The sequence below is a fragment of the Eretmochelys imbricata genome, chromosome 7 (assembly GCF_965152235.1).
Source record: "Eretmochelys imbricata isolate rEreImb1 chromosome 7, rEreImb1.hap1, whole genome shotgun sequence".
NCBI classification, from domain to species: Eukaryota; Metazoa; Chordata; order Testudines; family Cheloniidae; genus Eretmochelys; species Eretmochelys imbricata.
Window position 1 is genome coordinate 62051973 of NC_135578.1, and position 20522 is coordinate 62072494.

The 20522-nt window shown below is 40.4% G+C and overlaps 1 protein-coding gene across 3 annotated transcripts in view; it reads left to right on the plus strand.

Moving 5' to 3' along the window:
* The window catches only part of ADK (adenosine kinase), a 564182-nt gene that overhangs the window by 474659 nt on the left and 69001 nt on the right, over nt 1-20522 (plus strand). For all 3 annotated transcript variants that reach the window (XM_077821816.1, XM_077821814.1, XM_077821815.1), the window contains 2 exons: nt 685-720; nt 11537-11651. In XM_077821816.1, the coding sequence (XP_077677942.1) occupies nt 685-720; nt 11537-11651 (151 nt within the window). The remainder of the gene's footprint in view (nt 1-684; nt 721-11536; nt 11652-20522) is intronic.

Consider the following 20522-nt stretch of genomic DNA (forward strand, 5'->3'; position numbering starts at 1 on the left):
AGTTGGAAAGTGGATAGGAAAATAACATTGCTATCGTTTTCTATGTCTCTGCTTTCATTGAAAAACAAAAGATATGACTGGAGCGATTAACATAGGTAAGAAACAAGGACATTGTGGTTCCCTGATGTTTCTTCTGCTCTTTGGGGAAAGGAACATAGTTACAGCGCCTGACTCTGTGCTTAAGACATCTGAGTATTTACAAATGTTCCTGTGATTCTGCCACAAAGGTTTGATCTCATTTTGTTTAAATAATATCTAATCCTATCTTTTTAATGTGCAGTAGATGACAAATGATTTTTAAAAGGCTTAATGACCTATATATCCTGATGTCTAATAGACAAATAGGGACATGATGCTTTTTAATTAAGAATATATCTTAAAGCCATATGCCTGGGTTGGTTGTTCAAATTACTATAACCAGAAGTGAATTTGCCTGCTTGAAGAAAAACATACGTTGCACCTTCTTCATTGTAACTTGTGAAGTCCATTGATAATACCCTGCTGTCTTGCTGGGGATGGGGCAGGGGGAGCCCTTTAGTGCAAGTATCAAAATTGAGCAACTGTATATGGATATATTGAGATAATTATGTAAAAGAGAAGACGGCCTGAATGAGTTTCAAAATGTATTATTTCTTCATTAGCTAGCACTTTATAATTAACTGTTTTTTATTTTTATTATTTCAGGAAGCTGCCTCTTTAGCCAGAGAGCAAGGCTTTGAGGTGAGTTAACCCACAATTGCACACTAAACAGATCCTAAAGGTTTTTTTCTTGCTGATAATGAAGTTCTTTTGGACAGTGATTGATGTGCTATTATACTCTCCAAGCCTCGCAGTGGTTGCCATGGAAACTTGGCAGTCGTCATGGTTTCTTTGTTCTGCCAGCTCAGTGTTATGACGCACTCTGCTAGGTCTGCACCCAACATCGCCTACAGATGTTATTTATTGAATTTTGAAAAGCCTCTTGGGAAGCCGAGAGGTTGGGCACGGTTTCAAGCTGCCTCTGCAGATATGGGACCTGTCAGTTTGTTCAGTTAAAAAGCTACCTCATTAGCTGCATTACACTCCATAAGGATTCGCTGCTAAAGCAGTGGTGAAGCAAGACTAAACAGTGAAATATAACACCGTTTTAGATAACTTAAACCCTGCCACATGCGGATTATCATTATGCAAATGAATTTTAGAAAGGTTGTAAATAAAATGGTTAGGAACTGATTAATGTGAACCCTGCTTCTACAAACAGCCCCTTTTGGAAGGGTAGTGTAAGTTTTTGTTTTCACACGCACACAAGTTGCTGTTTTCCATCTGTGTTCTCCAAAATGTACAACCTTCACTTAACACCCACTTTCTTGAAGTAAACACTGTTGATTTTACAGTGATTTTTCAGAGCTTTTGATGTCAACTTTATCATCTTGATGTATTTATTTGAATGACTAAGCTTTTTTATAGTTTCTCACTGGCTAAATTCACGTACAATAAATTGATCAGGAGCTTTATCAGCAGTAGGACTATAGTGCCATCTCCAAATGTGCAGTTCTTAAACACTATAATTATTGCGACGACAACTGTACTAATTTTACTGATAGTTAAGTGATCCTACTGAAATGTAAATTGCAGCACAGAGCACATGTAAATCCTTTTCAGCACTTTTAAGTGGGAATCAGACCAACTCAAAGTTGTATGTTCTTAGTACAAATGTATAGATAGAGCTTTGACTCTTCAGCTCCCATTGGCATTAATAAGAGCAGCACAGTTAGAATCCTATAGGTTAATTTGAGAAATGCGACTTTTGTGTGGGTCTGATTGTGTACAAAAGAAGAGGGAAATATTTATATCTTTTGTTCCCCGATTTAGATTTCTTTAGGATCATTCACTAGCAGGTATATTAATGTTTTGGATATTAAAACTGTCCCATTTCAATGTGTGTGTCATAAATTCTTGCAGTTGCTTTGTAGAAATCTAGACATTTTATCACTGTCAGGATTCATTTGTATAATCTGTATTGTTTGCATAAAAATACATTTTCCATTTATTCTGTCAATTAAATGAATTTTGCAGATGCTTCCAAGTATCACATGTAGTGTAACAAATTATTGGGACCCAGTAGTAGCTAGACAATAAAGAAAAAGAGGAAGTAGTGTATTAAGCCAACCCATTATATATTTTTATTGCCACCTTGAGCTAAAGATTTTGAATGTGCCTTGTTTAAATTCAATCCTAGTGACAAACCACTTTTGCTGGTGTCCACTAACCACCATCATATTAACCTTTCCATTAGCGTTTGCTTAGAGATTCTAGCATAGTTTTTTCTGAACATCCTAAATCTGCCACATTTGATTAGAGCACATCGGTAAAGTGCACAGTGATTATGATCTTATCTCCTATTGGCCCCATGCTTGGCAATAACTATCATGTCAAGTTTGCTGACAGTTATATATAAAATTTGATACGTGTCCGCTCTATTGTTTTCTCTTCTGGTTTGAAAAAAAATTCCCAGCACCAAAAAGCGACATCAAGGGAAAGTAGAATAACCTCCGTTAGATGCTTCATAAATAATAAAACATAATGCCTGTGTGAAACTCAAACTGGAAAAAGCTGAGCCAAGCCACTGCTATTTGAGAATGTTTTCAGAGCTTGCTTTGGACAGCACAGAGTAATTTGGAAATGCCTGTTGGAGAGTTTTGTACTTCTGTGAATAAAGCACAGTGTAAACTAACCAGACTTAAAAACAAGTGTAATATAAAAAGAAATGGCTAGACTAGCTGTTTGTAAGCATACCAGAATGTGAGGAGAAATAACCATTGTTTAGGCATGAGGAAAGGTCAGTCCTGAGTCAACTATTACACGACATTCTATTTTTTTGTTTGTTTCTTTGTAAATTTTGCATGATTTTTTTAAAGAAGAACTAAATCTCTAAAATGGATACAGTGATTTGCAGTGAGAAGAGACAGCTTGGAGAGTACTTGAGAGCAAGATAAGAACTGGAGTTGGGCAGAGTAAAAAACAGAATATTTTTCAAGTAGATAATGGATTATTAGAATCATAGAAATGTAGGGCTGAATGGGACCTCAAGAAGGCATCAGGTCCAGCCCCCTGTGATGTGGCAGGACCAAGTAAACCTAGACCATCCCTGACATGTGTTTGTCCAAACAGTTTTTAAAACCTTCTGTGATGGGGTTTCCACAGCCTCCCTTGGAAGCCTGTTCCAGAGCTTAACTACCTTTGTAGTTAGAAAGTTTTTCCTAATATCCAACTTAATCTCCCTTGCTGCAGATGAAGCCCATTACTTCTTGTCCTACCTTCAGTGGACATGGAGAACAATTGATCACATTATTCTTTATAGTAGCTCTCAACATATTGGAAGACTGTTATCAGGTCCTCCCTCAGTCTTCTTTTCTTAAGACTAAACATGCCCCGTTTTTAGTTTTCTAAATGTTTTGTTATTTATTCCATCTCTCCTCTGGACTCTTTCCAATTTGTCCACATCCTTCCTAAAGTGTGGCACCCAGAGTGGGATACAGTACTCCAAGCTGACGCTTCACCAGTGCCAAGTAGAGTGGGACAGTTGCTTCCTGTGTCTTATATACAACACTCCTGTTAAAAACCCCCCACCCCGCAGAATATTAGCTTTTTTCACAACTGCATCAGATTTTTGACTCAGTTTGTGATCCATTTGTAACCCCTAGATCCTTTTCAGCAGTACTACCCTTTAGCTCGTTATTCCATATTTTAGACAGGTTTCAGAGTAACAGCCGTGTTAGTCTGTATTCGCAAAAAGAAAAGGAGTACTTGTGGCACCTTAGAGACTAACCAATTTATTTGAGCATGAGCTTTCGTGAGCTGTGCCACAAGTACTCCTTTTCTTATTCCATATTTTGTAGTTGTGCATTTGATTTTTCCTTCCTAGGTGAAGTACTTTGCGCTTCTCTTCTCTGAATTTCATCTTGTTGATTTCAGACCAGTTTTTCAATTTGTCAAGGTTATTTTGAATTATAATCCTGTCCTCCAAAGTGCTTGCAACCCCTCCCGCTTGGTGTCCTCTGCAAATTTTATAAGCATGCTCTCCACTCTATTATCCAAGTCATTAATGAAAATATTGAATAGGACCATATCTAAGCCTGACCCCTGAGGGACCCCTCAAGATTCACCCTGCCAGTCTGACAGCTAACCACTGATAAATACTCTGGTCTTTCAACCAATTGTGCACCCATCTTATAATAATTTCTTCTAGACCGCATTTCCTTAGTTTGCTTATGAGAATGTCATGTGGGACTCAGTCAAAAGCCTTACTAAAATCAAGATATATCACATCTACTGCTTCCCCCTTATCGACTAGGCCAGTAACTCACTCTGTCAAAAAAGAAAATTAGGTTATTTTGGCATAATCTGTTTTTGAGAAATCCATGCTGGCTATTCCTTATAAACCTACTATCCTCCAGGTGCTTACAAGTTGATTGTTTAATAATTTGTGCCAGTATCTTTCCAGTAGGATGGCTGGTCTATAGTTCCCTGGGTCCTCTTTGTTCTACTTTTTAAAGATAGGTACTATGTTTGCTCTTCTCCAGTCTTCTGGGACCTCACCCATCCCCCAGGAGAAAGATAGTTGCTAATGGTTCTGAGATTGCTTCAGCTAGTTCCTTATGTACTTTCTGATTAATTTCATCAGGAGCTGCCAACTTGAATACATCTAACTTATCTAAATATTATTTAACCTGTTCTTTCCCTTTTTTGGCTTGCATTCTTTCCCCCTTGTTGTTAATATTAATTAACCTTTTTAGTGAAGACTGAAGCAAAATATGCACTAAGCACCGCAGCTTTCTTGATGTCATCAGTTCTTAGCACTCTTTCCCCACTAAGTAGAGAACCTACCCTGTGATTTGTTTTTCTCTTGCTCTTAATGTATTTAAAAACCTCTTCTTATTTCATGTCCCTTGCTAGGCGTAACTCATTTTGTGCCTTACCTTTTTTGATTTTGTTCCCACATATGGTTGAGTACTTGATTTAAATGACAGTCCTGCTAAGAACTTAAAATTAAGATACTTTATCTAAAAGTTTCACAAGCGTGATTTAGCATTGAAAATTAGTTATAACTAGAGTTTTTCATATCTACTGCATTTCTAGCTGCAAATTATTAAAGCCGCTTTATACTTTTAGGACTTGTATTAGACAAAATGCTTCTATAAATATATATTCAATTCCATATGTCTGTAAAGATTTTAAAGGACCAGGTTTAAAGAAAGAGAAAACACAATTTAGTCATTTTCAATAAAGTTATACTTTTACATAGAAATAACTTGTTGCTTTGTGCCAGAGATAGGGGAAAATCTTTAGTTGTATAAAAAAATCACAAAAATGCTGCTAAGAAAGATTCCATTTGAAGGACTCTTTGGATGTACTCCAGCTCCAGTTTATCGAGTTAGATGGTCTTCTGTCTCACTTGAAGGAAATATCAGTGAATTTTCATCCAGCACTGCATTCTAAGGCCACCATTTCCTGCCTTTATCTCCTGCCCCACATTCAGCTATATTAATTGTAGGTGGAACTTAACCTCTAATGTATGGCTTCCTCCAGTGGCACATCAATACCTGCTTACTGCATGAATTTTTTGCCAAGTGCACTGCTAAATGAGTAGTGTGTGCTCCCTCTGAAGTCAATGCTTCATCCCCAGCAATGCATTACAAGGTCTGCGTAGCCACAACTACTTGTTCCAAGCTTACTCTCAGGCCTGGTTCTACCGTGAAGTAGTATAAGGTACTGCTGCTAAGAAACCTGCCTTGCAATAGATCTGTTTTCAAGTAAGTTAAATGGAGAATTAGAATGTGTTACACCAGGCTTTCTGGGTTCGTCCTGTATAATGGCTGATAGCTTTCTGCTAATTTTATCTAGGGATTTAGGAAGTACCATTTTACCTTCATAGAAAATTTAGGGCTCAGTTCTAATCTTAGCGCTTTTTGTGAAAAGCATGTATAGTAAAATAGGATAATATGTGTGGAATAGGACAGCCACCTCCTGAGCTCCCCCTCGTGACCTGAGGTCACTTTGCAGGACTCTTCCTCTATTTCACCTCTTCGGGGTCAATGAATAATTCCACACAGTCTGTCTCATCCAGTAACAGCCCTTCATTATCACAAAGTTCCAAAAAAACAAATACCCAAACTCTTCTACCCATCCTAAGCTGGGCACAGTCTTTCTACCCTGGGAGACTCCCTTTCTGTTCTCTGAGCATGTGGAGAAGATGCAGGACATGTCCTACTTTCTTTGCCTTCTGAAATGGAAAACAAAGAGAGCCACAACTCCCTTCCCTGGGGACCACAGCAGGTGGCTCTCTCCCCCTGCAGCTCTGGCCTGCAGTTGCCCCAGTGACTGATCACAAACCTCTGTTTTCCTTCCCAGAGTCCTGATTTAGTCATGACTTGCTTCAGTCTTTCTACTTGATTAATCAGATTAGTTATGTCACAGGTGGGCTGGACCATTTATAAGGGCCATCCCCCTCATGACTATGTGTATTAGGGGCTAGTAGCGCCTCCACACAAAACTGTTGGTCTCCCAGAATACTGCAGACTTCCAAAAAAATCCCAAACCATTACTTTAGATGTATTGGACCAAATTCAGCCTTGATGTTTGTGGGCACAACTCCATTAATTTCAAGGATTTAAGCCTGTTTAAGCCAGGTCTGAACTAGTCCCATTATATTTAATGGACATATATTCAGAGATAAAGAATTGGAGGTTTTGTTTGACCAACTGTGGGAGGTTTCAACTCTATGTACCTGTTATTCAGCATACATGACATATGTTTCTGAAGTGCAATATGTTCTACTTGTTAGAGTAAATGCAGCCTGTGAGCCTCCTCAGATGCTTTATTCAATAGGGAGCTGCCTGCCCCTGTGTGATTTTTATATCTCCCTAGCTAAATCAGAGCCAAATCCAAATGTAAAATCCAGCATTTCGAGGCATCATGTGCATTTATGACACTCTTTTAGATACTTTGGGACCATAAAGCAATGATATGTTTGCACTCACTCATATATGTAAGGGAGTAAGGGATTCAGAACAGTGCCCTGGATAAGAATTCAAATATAATCCAATGCAAGTTACGAATAAAAGTAGGAAATAATCTTTGCTACAGGTATTTCAAAATAATATATATGGAATAATTTTGCTGAATAGAAATTACTTATTCAAACTTGAGGGAAGGTAGCATCTTACAGGGACTTGAAAGACATGCCACAGCTGAAGCCCTTACTTGTCATTTGTCTTTCACTTCACTGAACCACGTGACACAAAACACCACAACCGCACTTCAGAATATAACAGTGCGTAATGGTCAGACGAAGCTAGACTGTGGAGAGGTGAAGGACTTTCCCACATTAAGATTATAACCATCTTCTGTTATAAGGCCCCATTTTAGTTCCCTTTGTCATTCCCAATGACTTTGGTATGGAAGATTAGTTTGGCCTGAAAATTAACTGATTTATTCACAAGGTAAAAGATAATGTCCAATTTTATTCAAAGGTTGCAGGAACAGTTACAGGACACTAAATTACCCTGGTTTGAAATTCTGACTTTTGTACAATGTTTTTTTGTTTCTGTGTAACTCAAAGACAGCTTATTACTCCTACTTCCCCATATAGTTAAATCTACTTGAAAACTTGTGCTTTATCTTACTGTCTTTCATTTCCTCCTTTACCTTCATCCTCAATTAATCTTTTTTTCCCTTGGGTCTTTCCTCTCTGATTTCAAGGACACCCTTGTAATCCCTCACCCTGAAGAAATCCTCTCTTGATCACACCATTTTCTCAAACTATAGCCCATCATTCTCGTTTCCTTTGACTCTGAAGTCTGAGCAAGTTAGTTTACTCCAAATGTCTTCAAATTCTCTGATTCCTTCATTCTCTTTACTATGAGCTCTCTAACGATTATCACTAGGGACCACCTCCTAGTTAAATCTAATAGCCTCTTTTCTAGCCTTATTTTCCTTGAGCTCTCTGATGCTTTAGTCTCTCCTCCTTCATGGCTCTCTTCACGGCCTCTAAAGGTTCAGGATTTAGATTAAAACATCTAGTAGCCTGGATACTTGTCTCAACCAATGTAGGCCTGCTATTCTCTAGCCCCCAACATCTCCTATTCACCACTTGCAGTTATCTTCTTAAGGAGAGGTACTATAGCATCTTTACAGAAGAAGAGAAGGCCCACTTCCTTCTCTGGGATCTTCATGGTTCATCTCATCCTTCTTTTCCTGGAGAATAGTGCAATGTGGCCTTTCTGTCCTCCTCCCCTCAACCAGGAGAGATGTGGGACTCCTTCCATTTGTCTTTCTGGTAGGGAAGGCTATCTTCCAGTCTCTGTGTTCCCTTCTCCCAGTGTCCATGTATGTAACCTTGCTTCTGTCCTCCCGTCTGGGGAGACCAACCACCACATCTTTTCTCTCTCTCCATATTTATCTTTTATACATTAAGAGGAGCTGGCACTATATGGGCAGGGCAGAAGCAGCTACTGCTTGTCTGGTTGCCTTCTTACTGCCTCATGTGCTTTCTGCCCTGGATCATTTTTGGATACTCCAGCAGACAGCAGAGCAGCTATGGTAAGGAGTTTGGGGAGCAAAGGCAGCCAGAGACCTCCCACCCACTCAGGATGGCACTGTGTGACCTTCCTGTGACATTGTCAGGGACTGTAAACATCTGGAACTAAATTTCAAAAATGCAGGGTAGCCCTGACCAAAATAATGCAGTTGACAAGTATGTAGTAATAATTTTAGTTACGATCCTGGTCTCAATTATGCCCACTACAATCATCTAGGAAGTTAGTTCTGAATTAGAAAGCCAGGACAAGACACATGATAAAACCTGCATAAACTGAGACAATTACATGGTCATGTAGGCATGTCTTAGACACTTACCATAAATGGTAAAACGGAATGGAAACTACCTCTCCTGCTCTCCCTCCTCCCCCACCCCCAGTATGAGTAGCAAAATCTGGCCTAAAGGCTACCCAGTACTAGAGAGACTTGTCTTGTTTAGCCTAACAGGAAGGTTGACAGGAGAGATGATTTCTCTGTATAAATAAATCAGGGATAAATACCGGGGAGGGAGAGGAGTTATTTAAGTTAAGCACCATTGTGGACACAAAAGCAAATGGATATAAATTGGCCATCAACAAGTTTAGGGTCGAAATTAGTTTCTAACCATCAGAAGAGTGAAGTTCTGGAACAGCCTTCCAAGGGGAGCAGTAGGGGCAAAATACCTAACTGGCTTCAAGACTGAGCTTGATAAGTTTATGGAGGGGGTGGTATGATGAGACAGCCTACAATGTCATGTAGCTGATCTGTGACTGCAAGCAGCAAATATTTCCAATCTCTTATGATGGGACACTAGATGGGAAGGGCTCTGAGTTACCACCGAGAATTCTTTCCCAGGTGTTTGCCTACTGGTTCTTATCCAACTGCTCAGGGTCTAACTGATTGCCATATTTGGGGTCAGGAAGGAATTTTTCCCTGGGTCGGATTGGCATAAAATTAGTGTAAATGATGGAGTCTCTGTAACTTGGGGTCTTTAAACCATGGTTTGAGGATGTCAGTAACTCAGCCAGAGGGTAGGGGTCTGTTACAGGAGTGGGTGGGTGAGGTGCTGTGGCCTGTGATGTGCACAAAGTCAGACTACATGATCATGATGATCCCTTCTGGCCTCAAAGTCTATGAGGATATGGACAACTTTGAGGGATCTAACAAAGCTAAGTGAAATTAAATTCACTTTTGACATACAAGATAATGAACATAGGAAGGTATAATTTGAAATACTCGTACACTGCTGGATTCTAAATTAACTGTAACCACTCAAGTAAAAGTCTTGAGGAGCCAATGTGGACAGCTCTATGAAAACCTCTGCTCAATATATAGTGGTGGTTTAAAATAAATAAATAAAAGTTAGAATAAAGAACGGGGCAGAAAATTATTCTGAAAATATTATAATGATATTACATTAACAAACAGTCCACCCTCGCAGACTTGCTGAGTTCAGTTCCAGTCACTTTCATATAAAGGCAGATAGAAAAGACTGAGACTGTTTAGCTTAGAGAGGATATAAATAGGTTTTGGCAGGATTCTTTTCTGAAGCCCGTTATACTTTTGGCCTTCACAACATCCTCTGTCAATGAGTTCCACAGGTTGACTGTGCATTGTGTGAAGAAGTACTTCCTTTTGTTTGTTTTAAACCTGCTGCCTATTTATTTGTTGGGTGATCCCTGGTTCTTGAGTTACATGAAGGAGTAAATAACACTTCCTTATTCACTTTCTTCACACCATTCATGATTTTATAATAAATATACTGTACAGTATAGTACATATCCTTAAATCAAACTCTAATAAGTTCTCAAGCAGCATTTTTCTTACTTTGCCTACCTGTAAATTTCTATTATTATTAATGGCAATATCTTTTCATTGGTTTGTATGTGTATAATGAAATTGACATTTATCGATAGAAATTTAATCCTTGCACACCTAGATATAAATAAGAAGGGACATAGCAAATGGCACAGAGAAAGCATGTTCATTTTGTTATTCATGCTCTTACAATTTAGATGCAAAGGGGCATTCTCAAATTGAATTGAAAGGTAGCATATTTTGTAACTGAAGAAAGGAAATACTTTTAACACACTAACTTGTGGAATTCATTGATGTAGAATATATTTGAGACCAAAAGCTCAGTACTGTAGCATTAAAAAAAAAATGATTAGACCTTTATATGGATAATGAGAACATTTACATTAGGTAAGATTTTTAAAAATAGGAATAGAAACTCTTGTGCTTCAGACCATTGCACAATCACCAACAGATGGGATTAGGAAGGATTCCTAAAGGCTGGTCATTCCATAAGTGTCAGTTACTGGGTGTCTTGCATCTAAATGAAGCATCTTATACTGGCCACTATCAGAGATAGGATACTGGAATGGATGGACCACTAGTCTGATTCAATTTGGCAATTTCTATGTTTCTACATATATACAATATGGTGTGGAAATTTGTAGTCCCTCGGAAGTATTCAGAGAAACAGCAAGGGCCTGATTCTTCTTGAATTACACTGTTGTAAATCAGCAGTAATTCCATTGAATCAGTGCTGTTAAAGCAGCGTAAACCCTCTATATATGGGAAGAGAATCAAGCCCTGAGATTTTCTGAGTTATTCTCTTTCTCATTTTATTTTTAATTTTATGGGGAATAAGGTTAGAATTTAGCCAAAGCACGGAAAATCAATAGAAATTGCCAGTTAGGAAATGCTGTGTAATTCTTTCATTAGGCTCTGCATTGTGGCTATTGGTATAGCTCCAGTATCACTTCCAAGATTATAGCCAATGGCCTCTTGGTACTACATAAACCTTTAAGAGAATGAAGTATTCTTCCTCTTAAAAATCTTTCTCAACACACAATAAAGTCTATTTTATTATCTAGTCATAAGAGGATAAATCTTTGATCTGCTAATAAAGTCTTAATCTTTCACTGCTCTGCTATGCTGGTTACAAGAATTTTTTCTCCCTTGCTATTAATAGACTGAAGATATTAAAGAGATAGCCCAGAAGGCACAAGCCCTGCCAAAGGTGAACCCTAAAAGGCAACGAATTGTAGTCTTCACCCAAGGGAAAGATGACACTATAATGGCTACAGGTACCTTTTTAAAGCTGTATTGTTATACAGAATACATACGCGTTAAATCATGTATTAGTTTTACAAATAATAACTGTGAAATTGTATTCAAAGTACTTGTCTTTCCCTGATTTTATCTTAATAAATGTTTCTCATGTTTTTAACCCCTTAAATGTCCTAAACATCAGAAGTTAATATTTCACAGGAAAGTTCAACAACTTAGTTATGGATATCTTAAGTTATTTTTATAACATAGATCTAAAATATTTCTCCAATTGGTTTTACTCTGCTTTTTATGACTTCAGATTTTATCTGCAAAGCCATCTTTGCTGCAAACAAGAACACACTATACTTGTTGGGAACAGCTGCAGCAACAGTAGAGTACATTTAAGCATTTGTGAAAATGAGGAAGTGAAATCCAGCACGAAGTGAATTTCCAGTCTTTTTTGATTTGAACAGAAAGTCTCACTTCTAGCTTTTCTCAGCTGTCTGCTCTTCCGTTCTCAAAGGAATAAGTGGAAAAAAGGTGATCTTAGCTGGGATATGAGTGGCTTCTGCTGTTTGAAATAATGATGTGTGGCACACAGATTTAAGCATGACAAACATGGGCTGCCTGCCTCTGGGCAGGCGCTTTAATTTGTCCACCTATAATTCCCAGATTAAATAATACAATTACTGCCATGTGCTGCTGCAAGCCGTTTTAGTCATTAATTCCTGCACAAGGTAAGGTATTAATTAAGGGTCTGGTTCTGTTAGGTGCGGAGTGCCTCCTGTGAGGCTAGGACTTCAGGGTTGGGCTCCAAGTAAATATGTCACTACCTTACCATTTGTTCTTAGGAGAAATCTAAATTATTTCTGTTCTTTAGATTTTCTTCCCATAATTTGTTCGCCACAAACGGCTTTCAAACAACACGGGTTCAGAGTTGGATACGTCTGTCTTGTCTTGCAAGCATGACAGCTTTGCTTCCAGAAAATCACTGCAATATTTGAATGGTCCATATGGAGATGCTCCACTTGAGCTTTGTACAGTTGGCTGAAAAAATAGTAGTAAAAATGTTTTTATACATGAGTTAGTAATAATGGTGGTAAACCTAAATCTTACATGTAACCCTCCTGTGCTCTTATTTAATTTTCACTGTGTATTTATTTTATTCTTTAAACTGGAGTTGTTAACAAATCCATTAATCCATTCTTTGATATTTTTCCAACTGGGAGCTTATTTGAGAACTGACACTTGCTAATCTTAGCTGTTTGTTCCCTATGAAAACGAACTTAAATTAGAGAATGCACTTTGTATGCATGATAAATGCAAGATGGATAGAGAGGGTATGCAGTGGTGTCAGCTACAAAAGCAAACATGATAAATGTTAAGGCAGTTTTGAGCCCTGGGATAAACTATTCAGTGCACAAGCATAGCTGAATCTCTTTGCTATGTTGTTATTCATGGCAGCCAAATAAATGTCAATAATAAAAGAGAATTAAAGATTTTCATTTCCCAGAGGCAGTCCTCTAATACAGCTTGATCTTTCATTTCATTTGTAATTCGTTCTCATGTCAGGATGCAATCATTTGCCAGGCTCTGTGTGTCATGTTAAGTCATTTAATAATGATTAAGAACATAAAAATGCTTGGCCTGTGGGGCAATTCTCAAAAGAGATACCAATTTGTTATTGTTCTCCACCCCCTCCTCTCTTCTTGAATATGGATCAGCCTTTTCCCACCTCCTAGCTTTAAACTACTAATGAAGAATAGAAGGAAAATGTGTCCCTTGATTTAGCATATAGTGACACCACAGACTGGCATAGGGCAGTGCTAACACAGTTATTTCAACACTAATTAGGGCTTGTTGTGTTTTAAACCCTGCATTGTAAAGTGTTTGTAAAAGGTCATTGGAAAGATGGCTGCACTGAGCAATATCTGAGTGTACAAATTAAGCCTCTCTTCTTTACTGCATAAAAGACAATTAATACATGTTCACAGGGACCAGTTGTGGTGCAGTTTATTCTAATGCCTTTCTGAAGAGATCAGATATTCAGGAAGAGTTTGATCAGAGATTAAAAGAATACTTGCAAGGAAAAGGAGGCAGTTAGCCAGCCATGGGTTTGAGCATGCTAGTGGGGAGCTCCTACTTTAGACTGCAATTAAATAACCTTTTGTCCGGTTTTGACCAGCTGAACATGACAAAAGGAACTTCCTGGTTACTAGGTCAAAGAGAGATGTCTAAAAAAGCAATATAAACATGAATAATTTAATTTCTCCCACCCTATCTCAGGGATTCAGCATCTATGCAACAGACTCTACTACTTCTGTCCCTTCTTCCCTTGCTGCCATTAACTGTCCTGAAACAGTTATTGAACAGATCACTTAAAGTCTCCTTGAATTCTCTTTATGCCAACCTGGGAAAAATTAACCACCTCCATCTACAGGAGCTTTGGGGGGCACCTGCTATCAGTTCTAGTCTCGTTTGCCACAATGGACTCCAGCTGCCAGCCTGGCAGGAGCAATTGCAGGGAATGTTCTGTTGAGCTCTGGCCTGCAGCATGCTCAGGGCACTGTGTGAGGGTGAAGCAGACTGAATTGAGATGCCAGCCTCTAACAACACTCTATTGAGCACGTGCAAATGACAATTTTCATTGGCTTCTCACTTGGCTGTAATATGGTTGCACTTTCATGGGGGACAACAAAAGGTGTCTCTGTTGAAAGGGGAAACAACTCCACCAAATTTCACATTTGCTCCAAAATATGGAGCTTCTCAACATGATGAATGTAAGAATTAACCTTGGCAAAACACCATTTTTACCCCTAACGTTCTCAGAAACAACGGAACCATTTTTGCTGAAACTTTCAAAGGAAATAAATACACTGAGGCAGACATCTGGCCCAAGAAAAATCTCAGCCAAAATTGTTCAAGTTAGGCAAAGTTATAAGCAAATGAACACAGGGACTTAGGGATTGTGTACTTGGGGAAATTTACCAGAAGAACTATACTATACCAGCATAGTACTGCCAGTAAATGTCATCATATTAGACAAGCCCTTATTTTGGAAAGTGCAAGGCAACTTTAACTATAGGTATCACTGCAAGCTTCCACGCATAATAACAAGACATTCAGTGATACCTTTCGGTAGTGATCACACCATGAAAAGTAGACCAAAATGAAAGCAGAAAGTTGATTAAACAAAATTGTGGCCTCTAGAAAAACCAAGTTGTTCATAGTCACCATTTGCTGTCCATAAATAAAAAAAAAAAGTTGGGGATATACAAATGGCTTTACTAGGTATTTCTGTGAAGGTAATTATTGTACAATGTGTTTTGGGTTTTTTGTCATAAATATTTGTGGGAATGGTTTGATGTTTTTTTCAGCATTTGGTTTATTTGAAAGTTCTCCCACCTGAGAACAGAGGAGGCAATGCTCTTGATTTAGTTGAGCTATCAGATTGCATCCATTAACATATAGTTGAGTAATTTTTTGTACATACTATCATATGAGCTAGTGCAGCGAATCCTGACAGTGAAAATGGTCCAGGTTGCCTCCGTTTGCTAACGCAGGTATTGATCCAGAAGTATGCCTGATTCAATCAAAATGAGCCTTTTAGTAGTTGCCCAAAGAAAGCTCTGCAGCTGTGGAGGTTGCCTTTTTGACTGAAGAAAAGAAATGCTACCTTATCTTTTAGCAGAGGTCTCTTTCCAGGGGGCAACTATCAGACCTCTCTCAACCTAATCAATGTATATGGGAAGGGCGCTCTTGGAAATGTTGCTTAGCGAGTCCCAAGATATCCTAATGCAGGGGAAGGACCCGGTAGTGACCACTGCCCACATGCACTTCTTGCTTGAGACTTGTGCCGGCGAGCAACGTGCACAATAGCTGCCTGAAGTGCTTGGGGGAAGCTCACACAAAGGACCAGTGCCAGATTTGCAGGGAGTTCAAGCCTAGAGTGAAGAAGGATAGGGAGGCGAGGCTGAAATTCCTGCTGATGGAGGCAGCACTTAGGCTACCACTGGAGTCATCCCTGTCTGACTCAGTGCCAAGAGGTGCAACTTCAGTGAGAAGCGCACCTCCAGCTTTAGCATAATCCTGGCACCATTATCCCTTGCCTGTACTGAGGAAGAAATACAAAACTTCCATAGAAGCCCGACTAGGGCAAGCTCTTCAGTCTCTAAGTCTGGTAAGAGGAGCAAGAAGGAGTCACGGAGAGTGCACCTGAAACCTAGGCATTACTCCAAATCAGTGCCTAAATTGGCTCAGTCAGCTCCAGTGCCACAACGAGCACTGTTGAGACCAGTGCTGTAAGTGGCACCATCAACTTCTTCAGCACCAAGACAAGAGACCATCTCAGGGCCGACTACTCCAGAGGAGTTTGCAGCGGCAAGAAATCTGTCTCTTGGTACCTGTGTCTCTTTCCTTACAGGAGTCTGATCCCTCAGCACCACTGCCCTGTCCACCAGCGACTCAAACACCGATACTCAGTTGGCTGCTTCTTGGACAGGGAGGGCTCGGTCCCACCCAGGGCCAAACCAGCAATGATGGCATCACTCTGCCCATTGTCAGGCTCTTGGCACCGGGCCCCGCCCCTGACTAGATCAGCCCCACCATGGTCAGAGAGCCCACCTGGGTTCTCTACAGATGCAGGGTCTGTGATCCTCAAAGGACTTAGCTTTACACATCAGTGTCAGAGAACTGAAAGCTGTCAGACTGGTGTGCCAATTATTTCTATCGCTGATGAGGGGAAGCAGCCTATTAGTCTTCACAGACAACATGGTGGCAATGTTTCACCTCAACAAGCAGGACTGTACTCTGGGAGCTCTTCAATGCCAGCACGATAGAGCTAGAACAGTGGTTCCCAAACTTGTTCCACCGCTTGTGCAGGGAAAGCTGTGCCGGGCCAGGCCGGTTTGTTTACCTGCTGCATCCGCAGGTGCGGCCAATCGTGGCTCCCAGTGGCCGCAGTTCGCTGCTCCAGGCCAATAGGAGCTGCAGAAAGCTGCGGCCAGTACGTCCCTCGGCCTACGCCACTTCCAGAAGCTTCCATTGGTCTGGAGCAGCGAACCGCGGCCACTGGGAGCCACTGTCGGCCGAACCTGTGGACGCAGCAGGTAAACAAACCAGCCCGGCCCGCCACAGGCTTTCCCTGCACAAGCGGCTGAACAAGTTTGGAAACCACTGATCTAGAAGCATCTTACTTGCCAGGTTACAGAATGACTTAGCAGACCACCTGAGCAGATCATTTATGAGTTGTTTCTTCGCCCAGATGTGGCTAGATACATATTCCAGTGGTGGGGGTTTCCCCAAGTTGACCTGTTTTGGGACAAAGTCCAACAAAAAGTGTCAGCAATTCTGCTCCCTAGGGAGTCACAGCCAAGGTTCTATAGTAGATGCCTTTTTACTGATGTGGTCAAGTAGGCTCCTCTATGTTTTCTCCCAGATCAGCATATTCACAGGGTATTACTAAACATAAGACAGGACCGTGCCAAAGTCCGACTTATAGCCCCAGCATGGGCCCATCAGCACTGGTTCTCCACTTTCCTGGAACTGTCAGTGAAACTTCCAATTTCACTTCCAGTAGACTTGAACCTAATCTCTCAGGATCATGGTCGCATAATCCACCCAAGCCTACAATCCCTTCACTTAACTGCATGGATGCTCCGTGGCTAGACACTAGAGAGTAGACCTGATCAAAAGTTGGTCAAGAGATCCTGCTAAATAGTAAAAAGCCTTCTACAAGAGCTACTTACTTATCTAAATGGAAACATTTTTTCCATATGGTCTTACCAGGACAGTGTCACTGATCAGTTCTTCAGTTAAACATATTCTGGACTACTTATATACTTGAAACATCAAGGTTTAGCAGTTCATTCAATCAAGGTACATCTGGCAGCTACTTCAGCATTCTACCCTAAAATGGACAGTCGCTCTATTTTGTCCAATCCATAAGGTTTTTTAAAGGCTTTGTTAAATTATACCCACTGGTGCAAGACTCAGTTTCCCCATGGGATCAACACTCAGTATTGTCAAGACTTATCGGTTCCCAGATTGAACCGTTGGCTACCTGCTGTCTGCTGCATCTGTCAATGAAGGTGAAATTTTTGGTGGCTATTGCCTCTGCCAGAAGAGATGGGGAGCTGCAGGCATTAATGTTGTGGCCTCCATACACGATCCCTTTTAAGGACGCAGTTTACCTATGTCCTCATCCAAAGTTCATCCCAAAGGTGTTTTTTTCTTTCCACATCAACCAGACAACTTATTTGCCAGTATTTTATCCAAAGCCACATATGAGCAGGGAAGAAGAGCGATTCCATACCTTTGACATCAGGAGAGCCTTAGTGTTTTGTCTAGCAGAACCAGGCACTTTTGTAAATCCTCCCAGCTGGTCATAGGTCTAGGTCTGGGATTATTATTTTTTAAATATCTGATTTGCTTCTGCACATATTTGTACATTGTGGGACAGCTAATATAAAATGACCTCGCTTCATTGAAGTCAATGGAACTAGGCCTCTATACATCAGCTGAAGGTCTTGGTACTACCTCTTTTAGTTGAATAGTAAAAATAAGGCCCTGACTCTTTGAGCTTATTAAAGATACTGTAGCACATCCAACTTGGGGAATTACATGGTGTGATAGGGTCAGGCCAGATGGCTACAGGAGAGTAATAGAAGGCAGATATATTAGCCCCAGGTTAAGTAGGTCCCTTTTCCCTGTGTAAGGGAACAGGGAAGATTCCAGAACAATCGGGAACCTTCTGGAGACAATTAAGACAGACAGGCTGATTAGAACACCTGCAGCCAATCAAGAAGCTGCTAGAATCAATTAAGGCAGGCTAATCAGGACACCTGGGTTTTAAAAAGGAGCTCACTTCAGTTTGTGGTGCGCGTGTGAGGAGCTGGGAGCAAGAGGCACTAGGAGCTGAGAGTGAGAACGCGGACAGTTGGAGGACTGAGGAGTACAAGCATTATCAGACACCAGGAGGAAGGTCCTATGGTGAGGATAAAGAAGGTGTTGGGGAAGTAGCCCAGGGAGTCGTAGCTGTCGCACAGCTGTTCCAGGAGGCACTCTAGACAGCTGCATTCCACAGGGCCCTGGGCTGGAACCCAGAGTAGAGGGCAGGCCTGGGTTCCCCCCAAACCTCCCAACTCCTGCTTGGGACACAGGAGTTGACCTGGACTGTGGGTTCACGAAAACGGCCAAACTAAGGGCTGCCATGAAGCTCCAAGGCGAGCAAATCCGCCAATAAGCGCAAGACCCACCAAGGTAGAGGAGGAACTTTGTCACAATGGATACTTGCCTAAATGGAATTTTTTTCCTGCCGATGCACAATTGGCTATATGTACTCTGTGTAATATTTTTGTTTGTTTGTTTGTTTGCCTTCCTCTAAAGCATCAGAGATTGGCTGTAGCTGGAGATGGGACAGTAGACAGGATTGACTGGTACTCTAAAGTACTACTGAGAATCTTCTTTCTAGGTGTCCGGCTGGTGTGTTTTGCTCATATGCTTAAGTTCACAGTTACTGACAGATGTGGGGTCAGGAAGAATTTTCCCCCAGTTCAGACTGACTGGGACCTTGGGGGATTTTCACCTTCTTCTGCAGCATGGGGCATGGCTCACCTGTTGGGATCATCTGGGCATAACTCACCTAATCAATTCCCTGCCAGTGCAGGGGCCTTGGGCTTTGCTGGCACCTTGGTTTCTTCTATTCTCTGCCGGCGGTATACAGGTTAGTCTCCTGAATACTGAAATGCTTTACTCAAACTAAGGTCTTTGGGTTTACTAAAGGGGCATCTGAGTGAAAATCGATGGCCTGTGATATAGAGGAAATCAGGCTAGATGATCTAATGGTCACTTCTAGCCTTAAACTCTATGAAACATCTATAAAACCATGAAATTCCTCCTGCAGTTCCACTGGATATGTTGTTCTTCACTTCCTGTCCTAAAATGGTTGCTTATCATTATTATTTATCAGGTTTACTCTTACTTATAAACTACCGTATGGTAAGTGTGATCGCACTTACCAGAGCTTTAGACAGGTCCCTGCCTCGAGAATCTTATAATTTAAGATCCATCCCTCAAGAAGTTTACAATTGATATTGGATGGTTGCAATACAACAAAGTAAAGGATGGGTCAAGAGAGTATGAGCAGGCAGAGTTGTTGTTGGTCATGAATGGAAAGCTAGGCAAAAGAGTGTTTTAAGGTCGGGATGGTCTGTAAGAAAAAGATTGTTGATGGTAGGGAGGTAGTATGGGGAAAAAGTAGAGAGCCAAGAGAAATAGAAGGGAACACGGAGAACTAAGAAAAAAGGACTGGAATGGGTATAGAGTCTGGGAGAGGTTTATGAGAAAATGAGTAGGCAGAAAAGGGCTGTCGGGGTTAAATTAGATGTATCAAAGTAGATGAAGCAGGTACAGAGCAAGGAGAGAGTGGTGATTTTTAGCAGCAGTATTTTGACATTATGTATTGTTCCTGTGCCCTATTTAAACAACTACTGTATCACATTTTCATGAATAGTTCATTGGAGGGTGATGTGATTTGTGTATGTACATTAATTTCTTATGGGTATGGATATATGTCATAGCTATATGTGCACTGTAACATTTGTCAGTATCAAATGCTGTGAAATGTACCTCCTTTTCAGGGCTGCTCATGACACTTTTAAACAAATTGCTTTTGGTCAGATACATTTTATGTCTGGGCTGGGCCCAAGGGAAAATCTTTTGGAAAATCTGAGCACAATCAGTTTAGCAGTGGAAAACACACTTTTCTCTTGAAATATTTGCATAATTAAAAAACAGCTGAAGCTACAAACTTTAAACTTGTCTTGTTTTATGGTTTTAATAGAGGAAAGAAAAACAATCCCAGTTTGAAGAAAGTCACTTCAGTATTTTTAAAGTTATGAATGATG